General features: G+C 49.7%; 1 protein-coding gene across 1 annotated transcript in view; it reads left to right on the forward strand.

Moving 5' to 3' along the window:
* P3H1 (prolyl 3-hydroxylase 1) overlaps positions 1-19,120 on the forward strand; it is a 19,787-nt gene extending 667 nt beyond the window's left edge. Inside the window, exons 2-15 of the mRNA XM_010862653.1 lie at positions 3,255-3,407; positions 5,426-5,615; positions 5,816-5,947; positions 7,014-7,153; positions 12,335-12,424; positions 12,694-12,746; positions 12,921-13,042; positions 14,923-15,050; positions 15,216-15,311; positions 15,971-16,121; positions 17,245-17,362; positions 17,770-17,845; positions 18,101-18,241; positions 18,647-19,120. Coding sequence (XP_010860955.1) covers positions 3,255-3,407; positions 5,426-5,615; positions 5,816-5,947; positions 7,014-7,153; positions 12,335-12,424; positions 12,694-12,746; positions 12,921-13,042; positions 14,923-15,050; positions 15,216-15,311; positions 15,971-16,121; positions 17,245-17,362; positions 17,770-17,845; positions 18,101-18,241; positions 18,647-18,802 — 1,746 coding nt within the window. The 3' untranslated portion in view covers positions 18,803-19,120. The remainder of the gene's footprint in view (positions 1-3,254; positions 3,408-5,425; positions 5,616-5,815; positions 5,948-7,013; positions 7,154-12,334; positions 12,425-12,693; positions 12,747-12,920; positions 13,043-14,922; positions 15,051-15,215; positions 15,312-15,970; positions 16,122-17,244; positions 17,363-17,769; positions 17,846-18,100; positions 18,242-18,646) is intronic.
* The last annotated feature ends 1,845 nt before the right edge of the window (positions 19,121-20,965 follow it).

Genomic DNA, 20,965 nt, shown 5'->3' on the forward strand with positions numbered 1-20,965 from the left:
GCTGGGGGTCCTTCTGGGCGTGGTTGGTTCGGGGAAGAGGGGCGAGGGACGTGTCCGCGGAGAGGGAAAGTGGCCTCTTGGACGAGAAACTTTTCCTGGATCCAGGGAGAGTAGGGACCCTTCCAGGAGACCAGCCTCTCCGGGTTCGCATAGGCAGATGGTGACCCCAAAAGTCCAGCCTGGGGTTAAGGCACATGCCAAGCAAAACTTGGTCTTGTGTTACTCGGGAAGCCGCTTATAGGGAACTACAGCGTCAGCTGTAAATCCTGATTTCATTGTAAGTTACCCAGTGAGAAGCTAAGACCTTTCTACAATATCTTCCTTCCGGTTTGCTTTTCAGTGATGCTCTTCCTGCCGCCTGAGTGCAGCAGCCTTCTTTCAGGACGTGAGGTTGCCACGTCGCCAGTAGGGGCTGTCTGGCCCCTCCCTGTGAGGGACCCTCTGGCTAGTGTGTCAGGTTTCCAAAGAAAATGAGCATTTTTAGAAATTCCAGAGTGCCTTAAGTCCAAGTGTACACCCAGATTTGGAGCGTTTCTGATTTATGATAATGATAGCCAAAACAGACTTCCAGGCATTATTAAATACTGTGTTTGTTAGTTCATTTACCCAGATCCTGGCAATATCCTGTAAAGTAGATGCTATTAGTAGCCCCATTTTATTGGGGGAAAATGGAAGGAGGAGCTGTGTGGGCTTGTCTATTATATCCATAGTTTAACAGACCTTCAGTTCAACTTAGAGACTTACAAAGTCTTGGGGGCCTCAGATTTCCACCTCTGCACAAGCATTCTGCTTACACAGTTCTGCTCCATTCCTCCTAGTTTCCCAGAGGAGTACCGGATTTGACCCCAAAATAATTGGGCTGTGTCTTTGGTTATGTCACTTGACAACACTTTAAAAAATTCTTTGACAAACATTTACTAAACACTTACTACATTCCAGTTTTTGAACAGGTAATGTGCTTGACTTTGTATTTTTTTGTTTTACCCCGCTTTGCAGTTTAAGAGTCATTTTAGTAGTAAGGGCTACTAAAAGAGTATCTATATCCTGCTGTGGAAACACAACAGAGGAAGAATCTAACTGTGTGTCAGAGAAGTTGGACTTGAAAGAAGAGGTGACATTTGAAGCTGATCCCAACTATTGCCGGAGGAGAGGAAGGATAGCCATTTCCGACAGAGTAGGGCCAGAGTGGGAAGAGAATTCTGCAGACTTCATGGACCCATCATCAGAACTAGGTTGTAGGATGCTGATTCTGGAAACCATGTGGGATAAGCCCTGGGAGAAGGAGAAAGTGGTGGCAGAGTGAACCATTAAGAGATGACTGCAGTTGTCCACACAAGAGGGAGAAATCAAGTGCCTTGCGCTCAGAGGGTAAAAAGCTGGAGGTGAAGAGTGTAGAGATGGAGGAGAATGGAGAAAGGCAAGAGTAATGCTGAAAGATACAAAAGAGTCAGTCCATAAAAGAGACATACTTGAGAGAATTTCTGGAGAAGGAAATGGCAACCCACTCCAGTACTCTTGCCTGGATAATCCCATGGATGGAGAATCTTGGTGCAGGCTACAGTCCATGAGGTCACAAAGAGTTGGACATGACTGAGCGACTTCACTTTCACTTTGAGAGAATTTCTGATTTTACAGTTAGGGATACTTAGGGACAGAGATGGGGATTGTTGACCTTGGGTCACCTAGCTATTTGGGGGTCACAGCCAGGGCTGACTCCTTGTCTAGTGTGCATTTACTAGTACTAAAGTCAGAAAAGAAAAAATTTTTTCTTGGCATATTAGTCATGTGCTGGGAAGAACTGACACAGTGGAAAAGACCCTGATGCTGGGAAAGGTTGAAGGCAGGAGGAGAAGGGGACAACAGAGGATGAGATGGTTGGATGGCATCACCGATTCAATGGACATAAATTTGAGCAAGCTCCAGGAGTTGGTGATGGACAGGGAAGCCTGGCATGCTGGAGTCCATGGGGTCACAGAGTTGGACACGACTGAGCGACTGAACTGAACTGAGGATTTACATTCATTGAGCTGACATTTATTAAGCATTTAATATGTGCCCAGTGCCATGTGTTAAAAGCTGCATATATATCCTCTCATTTAACTTTCCCTGCAATCCTGTGAGATTAGGGGATGTATCTATATATTCATTCATTTTTGGCTGTGCTGGGTCTTCATTGCTGTTCGGGGGCTTTTCTCTAATTACAATGAGTTGGGGCTGCTCTCTAGTTGTGGTGCTCGGGCTTCTCACTTCTGTTGCAGAGCACAGGCTCTAGGGCACGCAGGCTTCGGTAGTTGTGGTGCACAAGCTTAATTACCTGCAGCGTGTGGAATCTTCCCAGACCAGGGATTGAACCCCTGTCCCCTGCATTGCCAGGCAGATTCTTAACCACTGGACCACTAGCAGAGTCCAGGGAATGAGTTTAGAGAATAAACTTTAACTTGTCTAAAACCCCAGCAAGAGAATAATTAAACCTACCATTGTTACCAGTCTGATACCACAACCCATGTTGTTAATCATTATATCATCAGCGATTTCTTCTGGATTCTATATATGAAGCTGTATAATTTTGGAATGCTGGAGTCCATTGCTCTACGCGTTACTGTGGCCTGTAGCACATTTCTTCTCCTCTCATATTTCTATAAAGTCACTAGTTTTAACCTCATGAGCCCTTGGCTTTGAGAAGTCAGAAGATGTCATGTCTGGATTTTGTATAGGACCTTAAGACTTTTTGCCACCCACCTTTTCCTTGAATGAGTCAAAAGCACAAAGGCAAAAAAAAAAAAGCTGCTTTTTTTTTTCTCTAGGCAAATTCTTAGGCATGGTCTAATTGTTAACTGCGCTTTCTCCCCTACCCCTAAATCCTTGAGTTCTTGGACTTTGCCAGCTCAGTCCCTACATCTGAATCTCGAGACTGTATTATCTCAGGCAGTCAGTCTTCCATAGCATTCCCCCTACAATAACACCTTTGTTTTAGAATAGAATGTTTATACTTTTGAAGCACAACCTCCTGTAATTTGAGGAATCCCTAATCCTGATTTGAGAAATAGCTGGAAATCTGTTCAGGGCCCCGTGCTTCTAATCTCTGGTATGTAGTTTCTTGCGATAGGTGTGTTTTCTGGGCTTGGGAGGGGCTCGGGCACACTGAGTGGAAGGCTCAGGAAGGCAGGGATTTCCTGTTTACTGTGAACTGCATATTTGGACACCAGACTTCAGGGTTTGCATGTGACAATTATCTTTTTATTCTTCATCCTTAGATAAACAAGTTGGAGAAAGCTGTAGCAGCAGCCCATACCTTCTTCGTGGGCAACCCTGAGCACATGGAGATGCGACAGAACCTGGACTATTACCAGACCATGTCTGGGGTGAAGGAGGCTGACTTCAAGGATCTTGAGGCCAAACCCCATATGGTGAAAAAAAAACCAAAAAATGTTATCCTCTTCTCTCACTCTTTTTTTTTGAATTTTATTTTTTTTAAATTTTAATTGAAGGCTAATTACTTTACAATATTGTGTTGGTTTTGCCATACATTCACATGAATCAGCCATGGGTGTACATGTGTTCCCCATCCTGACCCTCCCTCTCACCTCCCTCCCCATCTCACTATTATAGTGACATTCACTAGGGTTGTTTTCAGATTACAAAAGTTATGTATGTTCATTGTACAACATTAGAAAAATGCAAATACATAAAAAAAAACAGGAATTAATTATCTGTAACAGTGCTACATTCAGAAAACCAGTGGTTGATATTTTGGTCTATTTTTAAAGTCTTTAGTACCTAATTTTTATGGGCTTCCCTGATGTGCTTAGTGGTAAAAAATCCAACTACCAATGCAGAAGACAAAGGGTTCGATCACTGGGTCAGGAAAATTCCTGGAGAAGGAAATGGCGACCCACTCCAGTATTCTTTCCTGGGAAATCTCATGGACAGAGAAGCCTGGTGGGCTACAGTCCATGGGGTAGCAAAAGAGTTGGACAAAACTTAGTGACTGAACAATAGCAACAAATCTAATTTTTAAACCTAATTTGGTGTCATATTGTGTATATACTTTTAATCATCCTTTTGAATTAACATTTTATCATGTACTTTTTCTCATGTCTTCAAATTTTCTTTGAAAACAATTTTTAATAGCTGCATGGTAATCCATCTTATTCATCAATTGTATTCATTTACTTATCGAATATTTTTGGTTGTATAGATTTTTGCTTTTCACAACAGTGGGTAGTACCATAGTCCTCAGTGTTCTTACCTCTTTAGCAGCTGGTGGCTCAGACAGTAGAGAATCCTCATATAATGTAGAACCCAATCCTGGGTTTGATCCCTGGGTTGGGAAGATCCCCTAAAGAAGGGAACGGCTACCCACTCCAGTATTCTGGCCTGAAGAATTCCATGGACCAAGGAGCCTGGCAGGCTACTGTCCAATGGCATAGTATTTTTATAAAGGGCTTATGTTCTAGTTTATTAATAGAAATAGGCATATTAGAAACAATATCAGAATAGCTTTTAAAAGTAAAATGTGTACATATAGTACTTTATACAACTCTACACAGTTTAGGTTTTGTGTTTGTTTGTTTGTTTTTAGTGATTCTGTAACAAATGAAAATAGTTACTGTCCACAAGAAGGGAGCTGTGTCCCACAGAGAGCAGAAGCAGAGTCTGTAATCAGCAGTCCTTACTGCCAGAAAGATTGCTTTCATCACCTCAAACCACATTCTAACCTCTAAGAGTTCAATGTTTTAAATTAAATTTTATTTTGAAAACTTTCAGCCCTACCAAGAAAAAGTGCAGGAAGGTGACAATGAGAGACTTCCCTGGCGGTCCAGTGACTATGACTCTGAGATCCCAGTGCAGGGGCCCCAGGTTTGATCCCTGGTCAGGGAACTAGATTCCACACGCTGCAGCTGAGTTTGCCTGCTGCAACTTAAAGATCCCACGTGCGGCAACTAAGACCCCCGCACAGCCAAATAAATAAAAAATTTTTAAGAAAATGACAATGAATTCCCATATAGCTTTCATCTAGATTGAGTTTGAAGTGAAGTGAATTTGCTCAGTCATGTCCGACTCTTTGCGACCCCTGTGAACTGTAGCCTACCAGGCTCCTCAATCCACGGAATTCTCCAGGCAGGAATACTGGAGTGGATTGCCATTTCCTTCTCCAGGGGATCTTCCCGACCCAGGGATCGAACCTGGCTCTCCCTCATTACAGGCAGACGCTTTATCGCCTGAGCCGCCAGGGAAGCAAATGCTTCTAAATTTCAAAAGAAACAAGGAAAGACCCTTTGTAGAAGGCCTTCATTATACAGCAGCCACCCTTTCCGTCGGTAACCTGCGAGGGCTAGGGGAACGCCCGCCGAGGTGGCCGCGGGATAGAAGGGAGAGCCGTCTGCCGCCTGCCCGGCATCTGAGTACCCCTTCCTCCCAGTAGCACGAATTTCGGCTGGGAGTGCGCCTCTACTCCGAGGAGCAGCCGCAGGAAGCCGTGCCCCACCTGGAGGCGGCGCTGCGGGAGTACTTCGTGGCGGACGAGGAGTGCCGCGCGCTCTGCGAAGGGCCCTATGACTACGACGGCTACAACTACCTGGAGTACAATGCCGACCTCTTCCAGGCCATTACAGGTGCGGCTGGAACCCCGCTCCCTATCGGGCCCGCTGGGCTCTCAGCGCGGCAACATGACAGGGCATCTTAGGCCTCATTCCTGAATCTCCTAGAGCTGGGAATCCGACTGAAAACTGCTTCCTCTTGATTTGTTCATCTTAACCAGAATTGGAATCCTGAAGTTGACCTTACAGTTCTCCCTCTCTTCTATTCCTTTCAGATCATTACATCCAGGTCCTCAGCTGTAAGCAGAACTGTGTCACGGAGCTTGCTTCCCACCCAAGTCGAGAGAAGCCCTTTGAAGACTTCCTGCCATCTCATTATAATTATCTGCAGTTTGCCTACTATAACAGTAAGGTCTACTTCCCTCTTTCTCAGCTGCTTTTAACTAAGCCTAAAGCAAGGAAGGCAGGGATTGTGGCCACTGTGCTTCTTTGGCCTGTTTGGCTTCTCTCTGTGGCTCTGGGAGGCACTGTGCCAGGTGATCCCTGGGTGCCTTGTTACAGGCTACCTCCTGGGAAGCCAGTATCAGCAGCCCAAGAAGCTGGGAGAGGGAGACTCTAGGACCTCACTGGTCTCCTCTATAACATTTATAATCTGATTTTGCACTTGAGTTAAGTTATAGCAAGGGCTTCCCTGGTGGCTCAGATGGTAAAGAATCTGCCTACAATGCAGGAGACCCAGGTTCAGTCCCTGGGTTGGGAATATTCCCTGGAGAAGGGATGGCTACCTACTCCAGTATTCTTACCTGGGGAATTCCATGGACAAAGGAACCTGGTGGGTTACAGTCCATGGGGTTGAAAATAGTTGAACATAACTGAGTGACTAACGCTTTCACTTTTTTCACTTTAAGTTATAGTAAAGGCAAGGATGTATTTCCATTTAAACCAGCTCACAGGACATTTCCCAGCCCTTCTCCTTCATAACAGCACTGATGCTCTGGAGTAGTGAGAGGGGCATGTCAATATCCAGAAAAACAAGTCAGCAGGTCTTTACTGAGTTCCTACTGTGTGCTAAAGTAAGCTTTATAGCATATTCAAGAATATATGCTTTTATAGTTGAGGAAACAAACACATATCAATAAAAGAGATAATCTGCTATTACAGTCTTCCCTTCTCTTCTGAAAGTCCATAGGGGAAAAAAGATAGGAAGGTGGGAATATTCCTGATATTGGTCTAATGAATGGGACTATTAAGGCCAATGTTTGAATTACCTGAGGACACTGAGCACCTTAAAATCAAATACATATTCTACGTGGATTCTGTCATTTCTCTCCCCTAATCAGGCAGTTGTGTTGTGTAGCTGGTGCCTCCTGGCTGTGTCATTATCACCTGGAGCTGTGCTGAGACTGAACTCTAGGTGGTTAGTGGTACCCAAAATGAGATGCTTTCTTTTCACCCATTTTTTCCCCTTTGCAGTTGGGAATTACACACAGGCCATTGAATGTGCCAAGACCTATCTCCTCTTCTTCCCCAATGATGAGGTGATGAGCCAGAATCTGGCCTACTATACAGCCATGCTTGGAGAAGAGCAAGCCAGATCCATTGGCCCCCGTGAGGTGAGAGACTTGCGTTACTTACGGCAGCTGCCAGCTGAACCCAGACCAGAGAGCAGAGTGGGATAGAGAAGGGGGAGCCAGCTGCTGCTTGGGCAGGGTGAGGCAGGGTTCCCAGGCAGGCGTGAATGCCTGGGAAGCATAGGGAATAAGCCGGAGCCTTCATTAGCACAATCTGGGCCCAGAAGTCTGTTCTCTGAGTTGGCAAAGAAAAGCAGAACTGCAGAACAGCCACGTTCTTTGCCTTTTTTAGCATCCCTACTTTAAGACTTGATACTGTTTGGCCAAGATTAATCATTTTCTACTTCATGTTAACTTTTTTTTTTTTCACTCACCACTTTTCTGCCTCCATTTTCCTTCCTGTCCCCTCTTTCTGCCATTGTCTGATCTGTCCCTGTTTCAGCATTAATCCCATATCCTTCCAAAACTGGAAGGAAAATCTATGTGATACAAAGACTAAAATGAAAAGTACTGAAGTGAAAGCACCCCCCATCCCTGCACTGTTGGGAGGACTGTACATTGTGCTGTTCATTTAACAGTGGCTATTTCAGGAATGACAGGTGATTTTTTTTTATTTTGCTCATTTGTATTTTCTAAATTCCCTGCACTGAATGAGTATTATTTTTGTATTAAAAACATGAAAAGAGAGGATTTTCCTAGATGTCCAGTGGTTAAGACTCCACACTTCCACTGAAGCAGATGCAGGTTCGATCCCTGGTCAGGGAACTAAGATCACATGCCTCAGGGCATCACCAAAAAATAAATAATAAAATAGCCTAAAAAAAACCACACACACACACATGAAAAGTTCTCTGTTTTAACTTAATGAAGTTTGGCACTGTGAACCTTCTTATTTGTGCATATGCCACGCACAGGCCCTAGATCCTCTCCTTCTTGAGCCCAGAACAATGAGGTGGATTTGAAGTCACTAATCTAGGCTCAAGTCCTGACTCCTCCACTTACTAGCCATGTGATTTTTGGCACATCGTGTGGGATCTTAGTCATGCTGCTTTGCTCTTCTGAGTCTGTCTCTTCTGCTATAAAATAGGACTGTGGTTCTTGCTCTGTCTTCAACACAGGATGAGTATGAAGGTCAAATGAGATAGTGAGCTGGGACTTCCCTGACAATCCAGTGGTTAAGACTCAGCACTTTCACTGCTGTTGGCCAGGGTTCAGTCCCTGGTCAGGGAACCAAGATCCCACAAGCCTCAAGGTGCAGTCAAAAAAAAGAGAGAGAGTAAGCCAACAGGCACTGTACAACATGTTGTGTGGACAGGTAGCATCACAGGGGTCTGGACAATGGTACATGAGTAGCAGTTGGAGGGTTTTCTCACTTCTAACCTCAGTTACCTCCTGAAACCAGGGGGCTTATCACTGTGGCCCTTAATCACTTGTGTCCTGCTGGCCTCACCCAAACCCCAGCCTGTAAAATTGGCTATAACTTTGGACGAACTTTTCACTTTGTCAGCAACAACAACAAAGATTAATAGCTACGATTGTTCTAGAAGCCCCTCAGTTGTTAACGCATCACATCTCTTGGACAAATGAAAGGGATAAGAAAACAGGTCCACCCCTGGGCTGTTTAACCAATGATTCAGCGGCCTGGGATTCACCCCGCAGCTGTACTGCACATTTGTGCAAAGGTAGTGTGCACAGCTGTGCATCAGAACACTGCTGCTGAAAGCAAAATAACTAGAAACAAGCTCAATGCCATCAATTTAGAGACTCGTTGAATCAGTCTTGGTACATTCATTCAGTGACATACAAGATAACTCGTAAATTGCATGAGTAGATTACTATGCACCAATATGATATTGTCTCCATGATAATAATTTTAGGTAAAGAAAAAAATTTAACATAACTGTTCATGGAGATTATTCCCCCACCCCCAACCCCCAGGCATGGGCCTGTAGGTCAGGGGTTGGAGGAAAGACCTGAACATTTCTATTTATATCTATCAGCTCTCTGTGGGTTTAGCTGTGTATGTTTTACCTTCATGTCTTTTTGAGTGCCATCTGAAACCACCTTGGAAAGGTATACAATATGACATTTGTAGGATACTGCAGTGAATATAATAAAAGAGGTGCCAGCAAGCTAGAGTGGACGCATGGGAGAGAAGGGAGTGCTTGGAGAGTCAGGGAGGGCTTTGCAAGAGGCAGTGGTGGTGACATTCGGTTTTTAAAGCCTACAGTAGGTGAATGAGACAGGGAAGGGCTGTTTGGATGGAGAGCAGCATGTACAACACCTACCCAACTATCCCATGCAAATGGAGGATGGTGCCAGGGAGCTGCAGGCAACGGGGCCTGGGAGGATCAGATTCTGAAGGTTCTTGAGTGCCTCTCTAGGACCTTGGACTCTATGCGGCAGGGAGTGGTGAGTCCTGGAAGGGTTTGAAGCAGCCTGATGAGCTATTATGGTGCAGGGTTCAGAATGGGACGTGCTGGGGGCCATGTGGCACCAAGAGAGCTGCCAAGCCCTGAGGGAGGCAGGGGAGCCAATCAGGTGGAGGAGGGAGGTGGAACTGGCAGCCTGGGTTGGGGGATGGTTTTCACTCCTCCCTTCTCTCCATGTCTAATTAGGTACCCTGTTTCAGTCTGGGACCCACTCCAGTATTCTTGCCTGGAAAATTCCATGGGCAGAGGAGCCTGGCAGGCTAAAATATTTGGGGTTGCAAAGAGTAGGACATGACTTACAGACTGAGCAATAGAGCACACACCCAAAATTCCCAGTCTGGGAGACCTGTGTGTGTTGCTGGCCACAGGGCTCCAGAGTGTACAGGTGGCAGGGTGGAAGGGACTCACAGCCTCCCTTCCTGCCTGCACTCCAGCCCAGGGGGGCTAACTTTTCCTCTGTTCACTGGGAGAAGCAGGGAGATGATGTGGTAGTAACACACTTCCCATTCTGGTTGTTGTGGCACTTTCCTGTTGAAAATAAGCACCCTTTAAATGTGTGTGGCATTTTATAGTTTACAAAAATCTTTTGTAGCTTTTCTTTCACTTGATTCTCATAAAAGCCCAGTGAGGTGGCATCACCAACCTACCCTGAAGTTAAAAACCAAGGTTCTTCCTTCCTAGATCTGGCGTCCTGAGCATCTCCAATAGAAGGAGTCCTCCTCTTGCCATCCCCTCCCATGTGGAGACTGTTTACCCTTGTCATTGTCCTCTTTGGCTGCTAGATGGTGACCACCTGGCTTTGAGATGGCACTTCTCCCGGCCTCTTTGCTCAGTTAAGATCCCCCTCACCCTTACCCTTAATGGCCATATTAGTGAGTCTTGGGGAGAAAGAGAAAATGAGTGGTCAGTCTACCATTTCTAACTAGAACCACCCTTCTGGTAAGAAGGTAACTCACATCTGTTAAGCCCCATCCCAGGCCAAAAACTGAGCTGGATCTTTACACCCATCATCTCGTTGAGCTGGGTGTTCACACCCATCTTCTCATTCTGTCATCACAGGTGCCCTGTGAGGTGGGCGCTGTTCTCTCTTTTTTAGAGATGAGGACGTTTAGGCTCCAAGAAATGAGTTAACCTGCAGGGTGGCCTGTCACTGCTTATGGTGACGAGAATCTCTGCTCCCCTGCTTTATCCCAGTGCCAGCATAGTTCTGACACAAAGCTGCCACTTGGAAAATCAGTGTTGAAGGAGTAAGTGGTAGAATTAGGGCTTGCAGCCTCATAGGGCTGCTGCAGAGGGTTAAAGGAGTTAACACATGCCTGGAAAATCCCATGAACGGAGGAGCCTGTTAGGCTGCAGTCCATGGGGTCGCTAAGAGTCGGACATGACTGAGCGACTTCACTTTGACTTTTCACTTTCATGAATTGGAGAAGGAAATGGCAACCCACTCCAGTATTCTTGCCTAGAGAATCCCAGGGATGGGGGAGCCTGGTGGGCTGCCGTCTGTGGGGTCGCACAGAGTCGGACACGACTGAAGTGACTTAGCAGCAGCAGCTTTGTGTCCAGCACTTGGTGAGGGAGGCCAATCATTTCAACTCCTCAGGAAGGGCTTCACTGGTGATTCAGTGGTTAAGACTCCACGTAATGCAGGGGGCCCGGTTCCATCCCTGCTCAGGGAACTAGATCCCACATGCCATGACTGAGAGTTCACATGCTGCAACTAAAGATCTTCCATAAAAAAATAAAAAGATCTCGCATGCACAGTGAAGATCCTGAGTGTCACAACTAAGACCCGACACTAAGATCCACATAAATAAATATTTTTTAAAATAATTTTATCCCTTAAAAAATGTAAAAGATGAACTCCCTCAAAAATTTCCATCTTCCTCTTGAGTAAATATAAGAGGTGATATAGGTAGGCCTCATTGACGCCTTTAAAGTTTTCCTTATTGCCCTCATCTTTTGTTTCAACTGACACCGTCTTCTTTTTTTTTCCTTCCTTCTTCTGCTGCTAGGAGACTAGCAGGGCACCTAGGGAAAGATGGGATCCGGAAGGTACTTAGTTTCCCTACCCCGGGTAAGCCCACCAGTGGAAGGGCCGGGTGCTGGGCCCCGTTGCTCTTTCTGCAGCTGCCTGGCTCCGGGGAGGGAAACCGTCTGCTCCAAGTCTGAGGGGAGACACATGACACAGGATAAAGCACACGGACTTTAGGATTAGAGAGACCCAGCCTTGGACGTGGGTCCCTGCTCTGCTGTTTCCTGTTGTGTCACGCCACAATAGGACACAGCATTGTCCCTCCGTACCTCAGTGTCCCCATCTGTAAAATGGGGATAGTTGGATCAACCTCAAGGTGGCCGCAAAGATTGAATGAATAACACAGGAGTCACCTAACACCTAGTTTTTAAGTTGTTTGTTTGTTTTTCCCTGAGTACCAAACTCCTGTAAAAGTTGAGAAGGCGTTTTCCTTCTTTGAAGACTAATTGTTCCTGAGAATCCTCAGGTTTTCTGTCTCAGAGAGTAATGACAGAGGAAGGAAGGGGGCGTTTTCTCTTCAAGGGAAGCCTGGCTCTGCCACCTCAGACATGCTGCTTGTGCCAGGCAAGAGGAACCCTCGAGCACAAAAGTGAGGCTTTTGTCCCAAACTGGGGGACACACGAGTGGTGGTGGGAGAGGAAGCCTCAGGTCACACTGGGAGCAGAAGTGTAGATGCGGGGTGGAGGGTAGGGGGGTGGGGGGCCGAGAGCTAGCGGCAGGGCTGAGTTCCAGAGCGTTCCTCCCGCTGTGTGCCCTCAGAGTGCCCAGGAGTACCGCCAGCGGAGCCTGCTGGAGAAGGAACTGCTTTTCTTCGCCTATGACGTTTTTGGAATTCCCTTTGTTGATCCGGTGAGCCAGGGTGTGGGGGTGAGTGGTGGGCAAGGAGTGGGGTGAGCTGTACACCAGGTGACTCCGGGGAGAAGACTGGTGGACAAGAGACAAGGGGGAATTCTGGCTAGCTAGATATAGGTGACTTGGTCCCAGAGACATCTCCCTTTGTCTCCTGGAAGGGGTCTGGTGAGGAGGTGGACTTCCTGTAGGCCCTGGCCCGCTCATCAAGACCTAGAGGATTCACCAGGCCCTCTGGCACTGTTCATTTCCTCCTGCTCTGCTTTTAGGATTCATGGACTCCAGTGGAGGTGATTCCTAAGAGACTGCAAGAGAAACAGAAGTGAGGCCCTTGAAGAAACTGCATGAGTGGATCGGTGTGATGAAGCACTTGAGGCTTCCCGAGCCCAGGCAGATGTGAACTCCTGGCAAGGGGTGGGCAGGTCCAGTCTGGGGAGCCGGGGTGGGAGCCTGGGTGGGCCCCGGGATGCAGGGCTCAGAGCGGCTGTGCTCACAGGTCAGAACGGGAAACAGCTGCCCGCATCTCCCAGGAAATCGGGAACCTTATGAAGGAGATCGAGACCCTCGTGGAGGAGAAGACCAAGGAGTCACTGGACGTGAGCAGGCTGACCCGGGAAGGTGAGAGGATGGGCTCGGGGCAACCTTGGCCATCGTGGGGGCAGAAGGGACAGGGTCCCCATGTCAGCTGGGCAGCTCCCATGAGAGGGCAGCCTCGGAAGCTGAGCTGGCACGGGTCACAGTCAGGGTCACCCTTCCTTACTCACCCACGGGACTTCTGCTTGCAAAGATAACTGAGAATTGGCCTTTGGTTAAGAAATAAGACGCCTGTGTCACAGGGACACTAGTTCACTTCGGTAAGTATTTAGAGGAGAAAACTCGTGTCCTTGCCCCCAAACCATTTCCTCCCAACTGCCATCAATCGTTCTGTAACCAAGCTTCAGAGTCTTGAGGTGTCCTTTGATGCCCCCTTGCCTGTCGCCTCCAGTCCACTGGCGAGGCCTACCGAGTGGGACTCCGCTCTCTTTCTATCTCCCCAACCCTTTTCATGTCCCACTGCCTCGGGCCAGTGACACGTTCCCAGCCCCCCGTCGGCACCCTTCTTTCCTCTTCCAGGCTGTCCTTGCCCCTTCCACTGGGGGGCAAGAGCAGTCTCCAAACACCGGGGCTCCTGACACCATCCCCTCATCTCCCCTTTAACTGTAGGCTCCACTCTTGCCTTGTTTACACCTTTCCTCATCCTTGAGCCTCTCTCTGCCCACAAGTCCCTGTTCAGGTCTCTCCGTCCTCCTGCACACTTTCTACCATCCCTGCCCGTGCGGCATCTCAGATACACCCCACAGAGTCTTTCTTAAACTCCAGGCCAGTCAGGAACCCCTGCCTATTATTTATTTGTTTGCGCTGGGTCTTGGTTGCGGCATGCAGGATCTTTAGTTGCAACATGTGGGATCTAGTTCCCTGACCAGGGATCGAACCCAGGCCCCCCTGCATTAGGAGCACAGAGTCTCAGTCACTGGACCACCAGGGAATTCCCTCCCCTCCCTCTTTCTGTTGAATTTTCAAGGCACTCTGTGCTTTCACAAGACCTGCTTTGTGCGGCTTATTGTGTGATTATTGGAACAGGTTCTGTCTTCTAGCACCAGTGCCTGGCACATGCTGAGGCTGGAATAAATAGAGTTGATTTGGTGTCTGGGATGTCCCCAGCACAAAGAGATACCAGGAGAAACTGAAGAGAGAAAAGACTGGCCTTTATGGTTGCTTCAATTAACAGTGGTTAATTTAAAAAGATTAGCACATTAAATAATTTTTCTGTCATTCGTTTATTTTCAGAGAGCTTTCACTCTACTCTGTTATTTGTCTTGATTCTCATAATTGCCTGAGAGGTGGGTTTGGGCAGATTGTAAGATCCTCATTTTTAAATAGATGATGATATGGTGGTGGCTAAACTTTTTTTTTTTTTTTTCCCTAATTGAAGGATAATCACTTTACAGTGTGCCACTGGTGATGGGTAAACTTTTAAGCATTTACTCCAAGCCAAGTATTGTGCTAAACTTCTTAAGTTGTCTTATTATTCTTTATATTAAGCTTATGATATACCAGGAGAAACTGAAGAGAGAAGGACTGGCCTTTAAGATATTATTTTGCAGATGAGATAAGGCTCAGGGAGGTTAAATAACTTGCCAAGGTCAGACAGCTAGTAAGTGGAGGATCCAGGAGTCAAACCCAGTTCTTTCTGGTCTTGAGCTCATGTTATAGGAATGTCTATGATGTTTCCCCAACAATGTGTGAAGGCCCACGAGCCAGCAGCTGCGGACCAGTGCTTGGACCCCCTGTCCTAAGTTCCGTCCTCTGGTTCAGCCCACCTTTGGAAGTGACCAAATGGAAGGTTTCTCTGGTAAACAGGAATCAACTGGAATTTCTATTCCTTACAGGAGGGTAGTATCTGATGGAGAGTGTCTGAACCGCTGCTGGATTTAGCTAGTCTTGTCACTGCTTTGCAGGTGGCCCCCTGCTGTATGACGGCATCAGACTCACCATGAACTCCAAAGTCCTGAATGGTTCCCAGCGGGTGGTGATGGATGGCGTCATCTCCGACGAGGAGTGCCAGGAGCTGCAGAGACTGACCAATGTGAGGGAGCCCGGTGACCACACTGCCTCCCTAAGGGCCCAGCATCCCCCGACTAGGTGCCTCTTAGGTCTGGGCGGTTGCCTGCCCCTTGCTCTGGGCAGTCAACCACCTCTTCCCGGGCTCTCAGCTGCCTGGCTAACTCTACCTGTTCTGGGGGCCTCCTAGGCAGCAGCAACTTCAGGAGATGGCTACCGGGGTCAGACCTCCCCACACACCCCCAGCGAGAAGTTCTACGGTGTCACCGTCTTCAAGGCCCTCAAGGTAGGGTCAGTACTCTGTTCTAGGTGTGGAGAGGAGGGAGGGGGTGCCCAGGCTCTGAGGGGGAGTTGGAGAAGGTGGCGGGAAGGGGGAAAGTATCTGCCTGTCAGCATTCCAGCTGCCATGGAGGCAGGATAAACCACGCTGGGTGAGGCTGACTTTTGAACCGTGGCTCTTAGTGTAATAAAACTGAGGCAAGCGAGTAAGACTAATACCCCAAGTTTGAGAGTGCTTTCTGAAGAACAGCTACACTTTCTAAAAATATTTACTTTTATTTCTTGGTGGCACTGGGCCTTAGTCGCAGCACGCGGGATCTGTAGCTGTGGTACGTGAGCTCTTAGTTGCAGCATGTGGGATCTAGTTCCCTGACCAGAGATCAAACCTGGGCTCCCTGCATTGGGAGCACAGAGTCTTAGCCACTGGACCACCAGGGAAGTCCCAGAATGGCTCTACTTCTGAGCAGGATGCATGAGTTATTTATAAAGAGAAATGTGAAGGGGAGGGGAGCGGGCGACGGCAGAGGGTCACGTGCGGGAAGCAGAGGGACTGCGCCTTCACGAGCACCGAGAAGTGGGGCCAGGTGCCTCCCTGGTCTCTGTCGGCCTCCAGAAGGAGGGGCGCCCAGGGCCCCTGACCCAGGCTGACCCTGCTCTCGTTGGCAGCTGGGGCAGGAAGGGAAGGTTCCTCTGCAGAGCGCCCACCTGTACTACAACGTGACGGAGAAGGTGCGCCGCGTCATGGAGTCGTACTTCCGCCTGGATACCCCGCTCTACTTCTCCTACTCCCACCTGGTGTGCCGCACCGCCATCGAAGGTGGGCCTCCCTCACCCCGCAGCCCCCGCCCGCCCGGCAGACCCCGCCCCAGGCACTGGACGAGGAGAAGAGCAGGCACGGGCCCTTTTATCCTGCTGGGGAACGCAGTGCGCGCTGCGGAAGGAGTTAGAGTCAGTCTCCCTGGGCAGTCAGGAGGGCTTCCCAGAGGCGGTGACGGCGGGTACACGGCATGAATAGGGGGTGTGGAGTACATGGGGCGATGGGAGGATGTTTAAGCCAGAGGGAACAGCAGCCATGTACAAAGGAGTGGAAGCACTGACCAACCAGCAGTTGGGGGAGCTGAGAAAGTTGCCATTTCTGGAGAGGAAGGTCGGGGAGGTGGGGAGGCGGGGCAGCCAGGTGAGGCCGGCAAGGGCCTCAGAGGCCGAATCACAGAGCGCTGCTAGTTGGACATGACTTAGAGACTAAACAACAAGTTTCAAGAGCACTTTTCATCCTCTAAGTCAGTGGTTCTCAGCATCAGGGTTGGGCATACAGGTGTCTAGATGAATCATGAGCTGTGTTTTAAGTTTTCTGCCACTAATTTTTAAATACCAAATTTGTGAGAGAACTCCTTATTTTATAAGTTAGGGCAGACTGGAAGTCACTCATCGTTCACTCTCCCTCTGTCAACATTCCCTTTTGCGTCCCTGCGGAGGGGTGAGGTACAGCCAGTGTCCAGGACTCACATATGACCCACAGCCGGGTCTGTCCTGCCAGAGCCTTCAGTGGCCCCGGTGCGGACGTTCCACTGATGGTGGCAGAGGTTAGGGCTTTACTGTCCCTCAGAATGTCTGGAATCCTACCATAATCTGGGTGCACCAAAGGAATATGCCAGGCTTGCAACTGTGTTATGGTCTCCAGGTAGGGGTGCCCTGGTGCCTGGCCAGGAGGAAGCCAGTGGTCAGGCAGGGGAGGGCTGGATGAGGCCTTGTCTTTATCCCACCAATGTTGAGGATTTAAGGTTGATCTTGCTGCTGTGTCAAAAGACTCGAAGGTGTGGATCAAACCAGAGGAGGGAAGCTGGTCGGCAGTGACCCAAACGCACCCCCCAGGCCAGCAGGAGAGCTGCATGGCCGTCCCCTGAGAGCCCCAGTGCTAACGTGTGTCCTCTTGGCCGCAGAGGCACAGGCTGAGAGGAAGGACGGTAGCCACCCCGTCCACGTGGACAACTGCATCCTGAACGCCGAAGCCCTCGTGTGCATCAAGGAGCCCCCTGCCTACACTTTCCGGGACTTCAGGTGCCAGTGGTCCTCAGGTCCCCAGGGCCCTGTGCCTTGCTCCCTCCTCCAACACATGCACGCTTGGGACCAGCTTTTCCCAGAGTCCAGGACCCTCTGGGTTGGAAATCAGACAGTATGGGAATGGTTACAGTGTAGTGGGAGAACAGAATGGAGAGAGGAGGATGTGGTGCAGAAACAGCCCAGAGAAGGGCATGGTGCGTGCTCAGGGCTGAGGGTGGGGAGGCGGGAAGGTCAGGAGTCCTGTTCGTGAGGCTTCAGAGAAGGTTCTGGAAAGCTTTCTTCCTATGAAAGGCCCCCCTCCAGCTGCTGGCTGGGAGCACTTGGAGGTGACAGCACTGGAGCTGCGGGTTTTCTCGGGGGCGGGAGGAGGAAGTTGGTGTCGAGATGCTCTCTGCCTTTCCCAGCGCCATTCTTTATCTGAACGAAGACTTCGATGGAGGAAACTTTTATTTCACTGAACTAGATGCCAAGACCGTGACGGTGAGTGCGCCCGTCCTTGGGAGACAGAAACCCTCAAGGTGCAGTGGGCAGAATGGCCGGCTGGCCTTCCTGGTAGCCAGCACTCCCCTCCCCAAACCAGGAGGCTTCTGACCTGTCACCTTTTCTCTTTAGCGCTGGGCTTTGGGCAGGCAGGCAGAGGAGCCATCCCCCCAGCCCGACCTGAATGACCTCATGTCCCTTCTGAAGGCAGGTTTCAGTCTCTGACCTGCGCACCCGCCTCGCTGTCCCCTTTAGGCAGAGGTGCAGCCCCAGTGTGGAAGGGCCGTGGGATTCTCTTCCGGCACGGAAAACCCGCATGGAGTAAAGGCCGTCACCAGAGGGCAGCGCTGTGCCATCGCCCTCTGGTTCACTTTGGATGCTCGACACAGCGAGAGGGTGAGAGCAGCTGGTGCTGCCGTGACCTGTTCCCGGCAGGACCCCTGTTCTGCTTCCTCCTTCCCCGGTCCCACTGCCGATGCTTAGACGGGAAAGAAACGCTGGGCTTGGGAGTCCAGAGAGACTCTTCGCTCTGGCACTGTGTCACCGTGGTCCCTGGCCCTTCCTTCCTTGTCAGTAGGGCTCCAGGTGGGAGACCTGGGGGACAGGATGGGGGAGTGACCCTGGTTCTTGGTCCCTCACTGGGTATCACCTCTGCTACCTCTGCCCACGACCTGTTAGGAAGAGGATGAGCTCGGAGGCCGCAGAGGAAGAACCTTCTTGTTCTCTAGGAAGTAGCACCTGGGTGATGGTGAGTACCTGGTCCAGAGGCCTCCCTGAACAGCCAGGGGTTTTTCCTTGCAGGACCGAGTGCAGGCGGACGACCTGGTAAAGATGCTCTTTAGCCCAGAAGAGATGGACCTCCCCCACGAGCAGCCCCAAGAAGCCCAGGAGGGGACCCCCGAGCCCCTACAGGAGCCCGTCTCCAGCAGTGAGTCAGGGCACAAGGATGAGCTCTGACAACTCCCGTGGATGGTGATCAGACCCACACGAGGGACTCTGTCCTGCAGCCTGGACTGGCCAGCCCCGGGCGAGGAGCAGTGGGAACCCAGGCCTGCCGCCCAGCTGAGGGGGCTCTGCTCACGGCTGTCCGCATGGTGCTGCTGCTCTTGGAGTGGACATGGCGAGATGGCCCTCTCCCCTCTGGGCCTGACTGAGGGCTCAGGACGCAGGCCCAGAACCACTCTGGGGGCCCGCACAGGCAGCCACGTGACAGCAATACAGTATTTAAGTGCCTGTGTAGACAACCAAAGAATAAATGATTCGTGGTTTTTTTTACCTGGTGGTTTGTTCAGAGTGGAAATATGCCCATTGGCCCTAGACGTCTCACTTGATGAAAATTGTTCTGGGCAGGACACAGTGGCAGGCCCGCTGTGAGGAGGCCTGGTGCCACACCTGGCTTGGCCACTTCCTGTGCAGCCTCAGGCCAGACACTTAACCTTGGGGACCTCGGGGTTGTCATATGTACGAGGGGGACCATAATCCCTGGTCTGCCCACCTCCCGGGCAGTTGTGTGGCCCAGAGGCGGTATCGGATGTGACAGCATTTTGTAAACTGGAACGCTCTGGGTGGATGGCAAGGATTATCTTTAATCCTTCTCTGGCAGCCAGCATCGGTCAGCAGTGCCCTGGCGTGGTGCCCCCGTGTCGGCCACATGCATCCTGCTCTGCTGCCTGGCCTCTGGGTCCTCAGACCTCAGGGTCTCCATGTGCAGGACAACGCACACCTCTAGGAGACAGTGACAGACCTACCGCTTCAGCTCCTCTGGCCTCAGGCTCATCTCCCACCCTGGGCTTGAGAGGCAGGGGGGTTGTGAGTTGAGAACCTGCAGTCTGAGAGCCCATTTATTCATTTAACCCACGTTTATTTATTGAGCACCAGCTATGTGTCTGGTGCTGGGAACATGGAAGCAAACAAAACAAGTCCCTGCCCTTGTAGAGCTTGTACTTTAGTAAGGAGACAGGTAACAAACACATAAGTGTGTGTGTGTGTGTGAGAGCCTTTGAGGTAGATAAGAAAGCAGGTTAGGCCCTAAGTGGGGACCAGCAACAAGGAGGCCAACCTGGTGGCACAGAGTGGGCAAGGAGAGCAGCCAGTGAGGTCAGGGTCCCGAGGGCCATAGGGAGCACCTGGGCTTTGACTCAGTGGGACAGGAGCCCTTGGAGGATTTTGAGCAGGGGTTGGGGGTGTCTGACTTACATTTTAAAGGCCTCAGTGAAGAATGTACACGGAAAATGGGCTCCAAGAGCAAGTATGGAGACAAGGAGAGCATAGCAAAGGCTGCTGCATTGACCCTGGGGAGAGATGGAGGCGGTGTGGATTGGGCGTTGGCGGTGGAAAAGGTCAGGTTCTGGATCTCTTCAAAGTAGAACCAAAAGGGACTTCCCTGGGGGTCCAGTGGCTAAGACCCTGCATTCCCAACTTTGTAGGGGACCCGAGTTTGATCCCTGAACAGGGAACTAAGATCCCACGTGCCACAGCTAAAACCTGGCACAGCCAAGTAGATAAATATTCTTAAAATTTTTTAAAGTAGAGCCGACAGGAGTCACTGATGGGTTGGCTGGCATAAGAAGGAACAACAAGGATTTAGCCTGAACAGTTGCAGAAGTGGAGCCACCTTTTTTCCCATGTTGGGCAGACTGCAGACAAGAGGGTTATGGGCATTGAAATGTGTTTTGTGTGTTTTGCTCAAGTTTAAAGAGCCTGTTAAGGAGAAGATTCCTGAATCTGGAGTTCAGGGAGAGGTGGAGGTAGGAGTTGACATTTTGGAGGTTGCCATCGGCACATGGTGGGTGTTCAAAGCCAGGAAACTGAGGTCAGTGTAGACAGAAGAGGAGTCAGAAGACTGGGCCGGGCTGCAGGCAGCTGGAGGGCAGTGGGGTCCAACAGAGGACACGAGGACCAGCCATGAGCAGGGAGCCAAGACGTCTGGTCCTGGAAGCTGATGAGAGTGTTTCAGGAAGGAGGGGGTGAGCAGTGTCTAAAGCTGCTGAGAGGTTGAACAAGCTAAGAACCGGGAACCCGCTTTTGAATTTGGGGATGGACGTGGAGATCAGTGAGAACTTTAGCAAGAGATGTTTCAGTCGTCTTTCAAGTGAGAAGGGGAGGAGAATGAGTGGTGCT

Source organism: Bison bison, unplaced genomic scaffold (genome assembly GCF_000754665.1).
Source record: "Bison bison bison isolate TAMUID 2011002044 unplaced genomic scaffold, Bison_UMD1.0 scf7180017864484, whole genome shotgun sequence".
Classification (NCBI taxonomy): Eukaryota; Metazoa; Chordata; class Mammalia; order Artiodactyla; family Bovidae; genus Bison; species Bison bison.